Raw genomic sequence first — 11,184 nt, forward strand, 5'->3', positions numbered from 1 at the left:
ATTGGAAAGATTTCATACACTAATCAGCTCAGTGTGTGTTAGCACACACAGCGTCTCCCACTGTCATAGGCAGATATGCTCCTCTTGTCTCCCCGTTATTCTGTAACCTTCAAGCAACCCGTGACAACATGACTGTAGCTGTGGCGGGTGACCTTTACTGTGATAAACATGATGGCAGAGGGTAGCTGGTCGCTGGACAGATGGGCAAAAGCAACATTACATCACCACAATCTTCCAAGTTTCATTTTCTCTCTTTCCCTCTCTGAGACTCATTAGCCAGAGTTTCTGATGTTACTCATGCACAGATTTTATGCCATGGTAACAAGACCCCAGTTAGAGTTGTGGTGTAGGAATGAAATTAGGTTAAGAAAGAGGAAGGGGGTGGGGATCACAGCAATAGTGATAACAAGAATAGGAATATTTAACAGCTGGTGCAGTGGTGTACTTGATTGTCTGCAGTATTTTGATATAGATAAACAGCATTGTTTTTGTAATACTTATATAAATGTTAATGTTATATCCTGTGACTGATGCATTCCCCCTTCATAGTTGGCAACCAATAACACAGCCTTGTTTTGATGTCCTTTGCTGAAATATTGTCAATATGATGTTGAAAAGGCAAAATAATGAATAGAGGCCAGTCAATGTCATTTTGAAAACATAAAATAAGGTATGCCAGAATTGTGTGCAAACATGTGTGAACATGCAACATGCATGAAAAGAAGTGGAAAGAAGAAATTCAAAGTCTGTTTTATTCAATACAATTTAAGCTAAAGTTATAAAGAAAAGATGACACCTTTCTTATTATTTCAACCGTATTTAAAGATCTCCATCTCCTCTGTTCTCTTTTCACAGTTGGTTACACCATGAACGACTTGATCTTTGAGTGGCTGTCTGAGAACCCTGTTCAGGTGGCTGATGATCTCACCCTCCCCCAGTTTGTGCTGAAAGAAGAGAAAGATTTGGGCTACTGCACTAAGCATTACAACACAGGTACATAATGAATTCCATTTAAAAAGATGTTGAGAAACCAGGGACCTCATCCTGAAAATCCAAGTTGTAATGGAGTGCTTCAGCTGATTTCTTCTCTGGGAGGTAAAATGAGTCAGGTATACGATAGAGATTCAACAACTAACACAACTTGAAGAACACTGAACACTGTTGGTTCCTCTTGGGATTTAACCTTTGGCTTGCTGTATGGTTAAAAGAACAGTTGCCTTAACTAAAATGTAATTTCATTATATCTTTATCCAACATCTTAGACCGTTGAATGTACTATGTCATGCGTCTGCAGGTAAATTCACCTGCATTGAGGTGAAGTTCCACCTAGAACGTCAAATGGGCTACTATTTGATCCAGATGTACATCCCTTCCCTCCTTATCGTCATCCTCTCGTGGGTGTCTTTCTGGATAAACATGGACGCCGCGCCAGCCAGAGTGGGTCTGGGCATCACCACTGTTCTGACAATGACCACACAGAGCTCTGGTTCAAGAGCCTCGCTGCCCAAGGTGGGTCTGGAGACTAGTGACCAAGATGTAAGATGGTTTGTACGTGGTGGAAGGTGGGTTCTTTGTTGCAGCTGGACTATTTACTGAGACAACTGAAAACCCAGAGATGCAGGGGATGAATTACAGTCAGAGCCACAAAGTTTTATGGGGTATTTATACAGTCGTAGTTATAAAACCTGATTTTGGACTATTCAAGACATTTCTTGCTAACTGTATGTCTGAAAATCAATGGAGCACAAATGAAATATAAGTTCTCTGCTATAGATATTCTCCAATAAGAAAGTATGTATGAAAGGAAATAGCATTACATAATGCTATAAGCTTAACTAAAAGGTCAGTAGCTAAATAAAAAAAGAATAAAAAAACCTAATAAAAAAGGATTATGGGCCGAGTTTGAAACTTGTAGACTATTCTGACATTTTGCTCTGACATATCCCCCAAAAAGTGATACATGATTTAGAAATGCCTTTACCTTTCATACCTGACATTTCCTGACAAGCCGACAAGGCCGACCCAAATGCTCTGTGAAACAAGTGACAGACATTTTTGGTCACAGAGGACCGCAAAAGGAATACTGGTTGTGTGTCCCAAGGTTGGGTGAAAAGAGGCATTTAGAGGGGGGGGGGGGGGTTGGAATGGGACGACCTATTGTGGCGTATTTATTCATGAAATGCTGACTTTGCATGAGGCAGGTCCTGATTTAGGACGCAGCTAGAGACTAATTAGGGAGCAGACAAACAAGGGCCAGGTGGGACGAGGACACTGGACTCTGGCATGTGAAAGACATGCAGGGCAGGACATACGGTACCTGGAGACAAGGTTAGGGAGCAGGGGAGAGACAGACTGTAAATACTTTACTGATTGGCCGGCAGATGCCCATTAAAAAGAAAAAAAGTGTTTTAAAATACCATGACGATAGTGACGGCTGACAGTTTAACCAACGCACTAAATCAGTGCTAAAGGTATACTAGATTGCTGGTAACCATAGCAACAGCACTTCAGCTTAGTGCTAGATTACCAGTCAACACTCGCTGGTGGCTGTAGAGTTTGACTGCATTTAGTGTCCATTTTGACCCCGAGGAGGTTTACTTTAAAGTTAACTGAGGAATAATCACTGAGAGCCAGACTCTCTTCTTTTTTAACATTCACACAGCTTCACACCTGGAAGCTGCCCAGTACAATCATAGTCTTATCTGCCAGCCACTGAGAAGCTACACTGGACCTGTTGGGGGTTAAGCGCCTTGCTCAAGGACAGCTCAGTGGTGGTAATGAAGGAGGCGGAGTGCTGCTCTTTCTCTTTCCCCACTCAGATTTAAGCAATGGGGTTGCCAAACTTTAAGGCTTGCGAACCCTTAAAATGAAGAGAGGACTTGAGGCCCCTCATCACAGGTTCTGGCTTTAGTGTGGATGTGAGTTATTCCTTCTTAGATTGTTTCACATGAATATATTTGACAAGAAAAAAAAAAACACGCGAGAGTGAGAAAATCTGCAGGTAAATTACAGTTTCAATCTGATAGAAATCAACTTGTTTCTAAAATTTGATACGGTACATACACATAGGTCTTGTGCTTGATAATGTAGCCATAATGATGAAGCCTTTTAAAACGTTTATACTTTGACGAAACACCATGGCTTGAACTTTCCATTCCTTTTCTTGCGGACTGCTTTTTGTGCATTGCTCGGTTGGTCACAAATCAAAATACATGCCAGTCCTGCTGCAATGTATATAAATACTACAAATGTAACCAGAAAAAAAAAAGTAAATACAGTAGGACTGCTTGTTAAGTGTAAAGATATCAAATCCTGTGTTAAATATCGTGTACCTGTGAAACTTGTTTGTGAGGCTGTAGTTTGTGGTGTTGCTGTAGACTGTATTATAAGGAAAAGTGTGCCTTATTGGTATAAACATGGAGGAATAAACGAGTTAAAAATACTTAATAGAAGTTTAAGATTATTAGAAAACCTAGTCAGTATGTAAATGGAATATTAACACAGTGAGAAAAGACCAAGATGTGTGACAGTTGGACTCTTGAGACTGTAATACAAAGGAAGTGTTAATTAAAACGTGGCTGAGGTGTTTCTAGTATACACAAGGTACGAGGTTGTACCCTACTGATGTGTCACCCCCCCCCCCCCGCGCTTTTTATGCACGTATCTGTAACAGTCTGCAAACTGCTGCTCAATTGAGTAAAGTTTCCACACAATGCCTGCTCAGTGGGCATTGTTGATTTGCTGTGACACATGAACGACTCAGCCAGGCCTCTCCTCGAGTCTAAGCCGTGACCTGTCTCATGGCTATGTGTCAACTGCCCACATCCCACTGACTCATTACAGTTCCCAAAGATGTGTGTCATTACATGCCAGAGCTGACGAATGGGCAGATTGTGAACAACCCATGGATTAACCACTGGCCTCATTGATTGGCTGATAATGACCTTGTCTGTTCCCAGGTGTCCTATGTGAAGGCCATTGACATTTGGATGGCGGTGTGCCTTCTGTTTGTGTTTGCTGCCCTGCTGGAGTACGCAGCAGTTAACTTTGTCTCGAGGCAACACAAGGAGTTCATCAGGCTGAGGAAAAAGCAGCGGCAGCAAAGAATAGTAAGTGTAAATCACACACACACACACACACACTCCAGTCGCTGTCAGCCTCTATAACATTGACTTATGCCTCTTGTTATTGTGGAACGTTGTATATTCAGGAACTGACAACATCAACACGCTACAGCTGGCTGTCATATTACATGAGGAAGATCTGCTCATTTCAGTTCAGCTCGTTTCCATGGTGAGCACTGACCTGTGAAGAGCTTTTGTGATCCTTTCCCGCTGTCACTAAATTTGACACAAAGCAACCACCAACCCTGTGGCACCGGGGTACCCTAACCCTGCATTCACACAGCAACATTCATACATTACTATTTTAGGGCCTAGGTTCCCTTTAAAATTTGTTTTTTGGGGAGTTTACTTGATCTGGATTGAGGGTGTTGTGTGCTTTACAGATTGAAGCAAATTTGTGATATTGGGCTTAATAAATAAAATTGACTTTACATTGACAAGCCATTAGTTGCAACTCGTAAACCCTTTATAAAGTATGCCTTATTAGAAAATGGTACGCTTGTTTTTTATATCTTGGCATCATTTGTCTTCCAAAGATGCATCCCCTAAATTGGATCCATGTCTTGACGATTATCAAGGCAAACAGCTTGCAACTTGACAAATAAAAGCGTTTCACAGAGAGGTGAGAGACCTTTTGTGACACAGAGAGGTTTGTCTCAAGAGGAACAGACGGGACATCTTGAAAATCCCATTAAAACAGCTCACAGGCTGGGCAGCTTCCCGGACTCATGGCAAAGTTCCCTGTGAAGGCAGAAGAGTCCAGCACATTTACTGGGCAGTCTGCCCTCCTGCATCGATACAGGAGAGAGAAAATTATGTTCTGCGGAGGAAAGGACTTCCCCCCCTTTCCACATCAGTTGCACAATTACTCCCACTGAGATCGCAAACTATCCATCTGAGAGGTATTGACACATGACCCAATGTGTTGTACTAGAGAGAGGCTGGGAACCTGATGGAGTGTACAAATCCCAGACTGACCAGGTTTAATCAATGCCCTTTACCAGCTTTGTGTTTGTGACATATTTTCTACTTCTAATCCAAGCAGCTACAGCAAGTCTATCCACACAGCCTTCAAAATTACAAAAAAAGAAATAACAGAACGTCCATTTATAGGCTTTACAGAAATAACTTGAACTGGCTCCTTGAGGATTCTTTATTCGTCTTCAAAGCCAGTTCCCTAAACTAACAGCCGCTTATAATGTCCTGTATTATCACACTCACAGTGCCGTTTTAATTAAAAGCTGAGAACGTCTGCTTGAGTTTGTTGTTCGAAGTTTGCATCTTTAATCACTTTATGTTTGGCATGGCACAGGTTCTTTTCATTTAAATGAAGCAGGGGGAAATTCTTGTTCTCACTGAAATGCAAAGGCCCGTGTCCAAAACAGAATATAAAATCAACACTAATTAATTTCTCTCACAAGAGACTACAAAAATAAAAAGAAGAAGCAATGACTCTTATTTCAATTTGTCTACCTTCCTTTCCAATGGAGGTGTTTGCCAGTCAACCTGGGAGTGTTGAGTCGCTGCGGAAAGCGAACGACATCCCTGGTAACAACTCAGCCTACAGGAATCTGAATCAGCACTGCAGCGCCTGTGCCAGGGTAAAAGATTGAACCCCGTGTAAACCCTGACCTTCAAACCCAAGTTTTGTCTGTGCCCCCAGTCCTCCAAATGGATTGTGCCGTGCAACTTTCACGTCAAACCTGAATGTACCCCGGCATCTCTCCCACAACCAAACCCACTTTATGCTGATCTCGCCCTGTCACTACGACCCTCTGCCCCTTTATACCAACAATACTAAATGATTTCCTTTTATTCTCGCCCAGTGTGTAACCTGTTCTTAAGGCTAATTTAAATTCAACATACATTTCCTCCTCTTGTTCTCTCCTTGTCAAACTTTGAATCTCCTTTTTTTCCCCCCAGGACACTCTCCAAGACTGTTGGCATTTAGTAAAGACAGAACAATAGCATCTTCTACTTGTCTAATTTAAATAAATAGCTCAACATTTTGGGATATAGGTTTTGATTGATACCACTTTCATGTGTAGTACGGTAAATATGAAGCTACATCCAGCAGGCGGTAGCAAGTTAGCATAGCTTAGCATAAAGACTGGAAACAGGAGGAAACGGCCTATCAGCACCTCTAAAGATCACCAACTAACAGGTTACATCTTGTTTGTTTAATCTACACAAAATCCAAACAAATGAAACTTGTTACCTTTGGGCAGAGCCAGGCTTGTGGTTCCCCCGTTTCCAGTCTTTATGCTAAATTAAGCTAACTGGCTGCTCCTTTTTAGTTTAGTGTTAGCATCATTTATATCTCAACAGGAACAGGAACAGGAAAATCGCTGATCACTCCCTGAAAACAACCATCTCCGCAGTAACTTTATTTTCCACAGCGCTCAATGTGATAATCAGAGCAGTCTCAACTGATTTTATGCCAACAAATCACAAAGTGTGTTGCTGCTGCTGAGAGCACAGACGATGAGCACCTATTATCTTTAGAGAAACGCACCATTAGACTTAAGCACATGATGTACTGTATTGTTTAGGAAGGAGTAGGAGGGATAATTAAGCTGTGCTGGGAGAGCCACAACTCCCTATCCCCCTGTTGTATGGTGCAATTTGTCACTGGGGCAACAGATAGTTCGTAAACATAAAGTTACTCACAACAAGGCAGTTGTAAGGAGGAGAAAGTTTACAGTAAATGAAGTTAGCGGCTTAGTATTCAGCTAAAACAGTAATGGTGCAAACAAAGAACAGTTGGCAGAGATCAGAGGTAAGTTTTTAAAAAGGACTAAATGAATATACTGTGCAAGAGACATTTAACAGTAAGAGACATGTGGAGACAGGTGTGAAATACATTAGTAGCATTGGACCGTTGACAGGAGCTGGTAATGTCTCCCTGCCAAGTCTGTCCAGCTCCAAGATGTGAAGTTCGGCCAGAGAGATGCCAGGGTCACTGAGAGAGAAACGGGGTGGGGGGGGGTCAGAGCTTTCAGGGCACATCACCCTGACTACTAATCATCCAATTTAGATCCCACATCTTCACTTTCCCCTGCTAAAGTGAATCTGGGTGTCAGAGGGCTGTCAGAGTTAAGCTGCATGTCTATTAATATTCTCTTTAGAGGGCGGGAACAGTGTCTCATTCACTGCTAGAAAAAAGTAAGTGCCCCGCCATTCATCAAAGCATAATACCAAGTGCAAGTTTTTTTTGGTTAGGTTGAGATCATGACTTTTTATTAATAGGCATTTTGAAAGGTCTATCATTCTGCAAGTTTGAAAAGAGCAGGAAAGGAGAGATGGAGGTTAATTTTTTGATTAACTTTCAGAATTATAATTTCCTTTCTTCCTTATAATGATGGTGCCCTCTGATTCCCCTCTTTGTGTCATAGAAACTTCAAAAAGCTTAATTGATTAAAGAAAGTTTATCAAAGGCTATAGTGCCCGTTTTAGCCCCCAGTCTGCCCCTCTCATGTATTACCATTACATTCGAATCACAGATGCAAGCAGACGGTTTTCTGAAAAATGCAGAGTGATGTTTGACGGGCGTTTAACAACACTTATTATTCTTATTATTCTCAAAGAGTGAAAATGATTTTCCCCGTTTCCCCAAGTTGCGACTGTATTACCTAATCCAAACAAAGATGGCAGCAATTATATGTCTGCTTAATTTATACAACATGAACCAAAATGTATACTTTTTATTGTCAGTTTTTTTGTAATGATTTCTGTTTTATATTTTCATACAAATACGTGTTAATATTTTCTTGTGTTGTACCAAATGAGAAAGTAGCAATAAGCATGTAATTTCCAGCTACCTTGATCAGAAAATATTGTTGCAACTTGACAAACGGGTACAAAATCTTTTGCAGAGGATTTTGGAAATACATTAAGAACAGAGTGAAACGAATACTTACCTCTGTGATATGAATGTAATGTAATGGTAAAATATGAGAAACTGGGACTAGTGCCTGTTTTACACCCCATCACTGACGAGTCATCGACTGTATTTAACAAGCTTCATCCCTGAAGTCAATTTTCATTATTCAAGGGTGGCCCATGCTTCTTTTTTTTTCTGCGGATGTTCTGACTCCGTTGCACTCTGCTGCCCTTTTGTGCTGCTACACCCCAAACGCATTTAGGAATCAGCCACTGAGAGGAAACGTAAAAAGCTGTAAACTAATTCTTGTTGACAGCGTGAGGCCAATCTACTTTCCCTATGCTTGACTCCACAGGAGGAGGAACTGGTGAGGGAGAGCCGTGGTTTTTACTTCCGGGGTTATGGACTGGGTCACACCCTGCAGAACAAGGATGGTACCGCTGTGGAAGGAGCCCCCGTGTTCACCCCCCCGCCTCCAGTTTCCATATACAACGGAGAGGTACTTCACAAGCGTTTTGTGGACCGGGCCAAGCGCATTGACACCATATCCAGAGCCTTCTTTCCCTTGAGCTTCCTCATATTCAACATCTTCTACTGGATCACCTATAAAGTGCTGCGACACGAGGACATCCATGCAAATTTGTAAAAACGCTCTCTGCCGACCCCAGTTGCTACGTTTTAGGTTTTTTTCTCTCTCAGAACCGAAACTGCCTGTCAGATCTACATTACAATGAGGAAATGTGTCAAGAGGCGTATCTGCTTCTTAAAACCATTGCTAAAAACTTTGTGCTCAGGTGCGTCTTCAGGATCTCAGAAGAAGAGTGATTAAGCTGAAAGACGAGGTTAAGCTGGATTCAGGCTGGTGTTTGTTTGTGGTTGCCCTCTGGTTTCTGTCGTGATTTGATTCGTTCGGATTACAACAGAGACAAAACATTGCTGGTACTTGTGGGTTCGTGACTTTTGTTTGAGATGATAAAGAGTTCAGAGCAGTCGATGGTGATCCTGGCTGGATGAGACATAATGACTTGAATTTTGACACTAGGCATCTTTGAATGAATGTTTTTGAAAATTCAAAAGATAATGGGCTTTTTTTTTGTTTTGTTTTTTTACACCTTTAGATTAGATGGGAACTAATGGGTGGGTGGGTGGGTGGGGGGGGGGGGGGTCTTTGATATTTATTAATATTCAATAAGTGGTGATAATTCAATTCAGATTATATAACTGTATAAAGTGTATATAAACAAAGCTCTTCATTAAACTGCACAAAGCACAAATATGTATTTCCTTTTGTCTAAATTTGAATAAATTGTTATTCTGCCAGGAAACAAGGAATTATTTCTTCCTCTTTAAGCTGAAGGTTGATTACTTTGGAAAAGGGACACAGGGGTCGTGCACAGAAATGCCTTTTTAAGTGCATAAGAAATGCAGTCACAGAATAACTGCATCACACACACACACACACACACATAATTCAGCTCTTTAATGGACCCCATCAGCTCCAAATCCCAAGAGGGAGGGAAAAAAACCTGAAACTGAAGGTGTAAATCTACAATAAAGCAAACTGTAATGCTGCAAATGCAAAATAAGTATCAGTTCACATCAGTGGTTCTAAGTCTTTCTTTGTAAAGCTTTAAAATCATGACTGCAGTTGTTAGCTGTGAAACCATACACTTGCATAATCAATCTGGGAGGAATCTGGACGAACTTGAGAAAAATTGCTGCCATTTCTTTCCCAGTCTCAGGGGTGGCTTTGAAGGTGTGGAAATGTAGGGATGCGGTGGTGGGGGAGCATCGCCAGCGAGGGAGGACGAATGGGTTTTTTAATGGGAAATCAGAGGGTTGTTTTATCAACTAATGAGTTTGAAAAGGGCTTGGTGTTCCACTGCTAATGACAATGAATTCAGAGAGGCAGCTGGAGCCTACTGTCCTTTTGTTGGCAATCCTAATCAACTCCTCTGTATTGTATAGTTCCCCAGGTAATGAAAAAGAATGTGTGTGTGTGTGTGTGTGTGTGTGTGTGTGCGTGTGTGTGCGTGTGCAAGTGTATCTGTTTTTTCAAGCATGCCTTCGTTTCCATTTCATCCTCTCTGTTGTTACATTGATATAGATTTTTAAAATGTATCCAGTGTTCCATGTTATCTTTTTCAAATCACAGCCACTGCACGAGAGGAAAAGCTGAAATAAGACGGTTCTGTTGCATTATTTTATAAAGGGTTGATGGCTTGTTTATCTTTGGAGCATAAATAAAGACAAACAGGAGCTTGTTGCTACAGATAGTTGATGTTTTTCCAAATAAGGATGAATAAGGAGTGGCTTGACATATTCACTGTTGTCCCTTAAACTGGCAGTTTAAGTAGATTTATAAAACAGAATGTGAGGGCATACAAATGTCAAAAAGAATGGCTGTTCACTGGCACTGCTTTCCCCATCGGTTAAGTCCCAATTCTAACAACAAATGACTTCAAAATTGAAAACCTCGGAAAGGAGACAAGAGCCGATTTTAATGTTGACGCACTACATACTCAGAAACCAAACTGAAATCAGCATCCCTACAGCTTTTAACTTCTCTGTAATTACTAAGTGATTTATTAACCATTCATAGAAACAGTTTCAACTTAAAAACCCTTTATTAGAAAGTACCACAAAAACATTTCAAATTAACTTACGATTCTTTTTTTTCATCGATTAATCTCTCGGTTATTTTCTTGATCCATCAGTATCATATCTATAAAAATGTTAGAAAATGGTGACAAATGCCCATCACAATTTCCCAAAGCTCAAGGTTGACGTCTTCAGCGGTTTTGTTGGTGCAAACAAAAGTCCAAAACCTAAAGACATCAGTTTGCAGAAACCTCAAAATACTCACGCTCAAAAAGTTGTAACCAGAGGATTAGTCTTAAAAAATGGTCTCAAAGTTAGTTTTTATAGTGTTCAGCGCTTTACATTTTTCAATTTAAAAGCTCAAAACACTATAAATCACACTGCAGATCAAATAAGTAAAAAGTAAATGTTATAGTAACATCGCCTCAGCAACTACTCTCCTGTCACTGTAACACAGTGATGCTATTGTTTTCAATCATGATGACAAAAGCAGCACATTTGTGGCAATATAAGAAGCTTTTCTAAATCCACAAACCCTGACTGACACACGAAAAAACAGGCCCACAATTTCTGGCA

The 11,184-nt window shown here is 40.9% G+C and overlaps 1 protein-coding gene across 1 annotated transcript in view; it reads left to right on the top strand.

Annotated features, from left to right (window-relative positions):
• The window catches only part of glra4a (glycine receptor, alpha 4a), a 40,332-nt gene extending 31,679 nt beyond the window's left edge, over positions 1–8,653 (top strand). Inside the window, 4 exon segments of the mRNA XM_070912927.1 lie at positions 856–993; positions 1,295–1,509; positions 3,960–4,109; positions 8,363–8,653. Of these exon segments, the coding sequence (XP_070769028.1) occupies positions 856–993; positions 1,295–1,509; positions 3,960–4,109; positions 8,363–8,653 (794 nt within the window).
• The last annotated feature ends 2,531 nt before the right edge of the window (positions 8,654–11,184 follow it).

The sequence above is a fragment of the Enoplosus armatus genome, chromosome 10 (assembly GCF_043641665.1).
Source record: "Enoplosus armatus isolate fEnoArm2 chromosome 10, fEnoArm2.hap1, whole genome shotgun sequence".
Lineage (NCBI taxonomy): Eukaryota > Metazoa > Chordata > Actinopteri > Centrarchiformes > Enoplosidae > Enoplosus > Enoplosus armatus.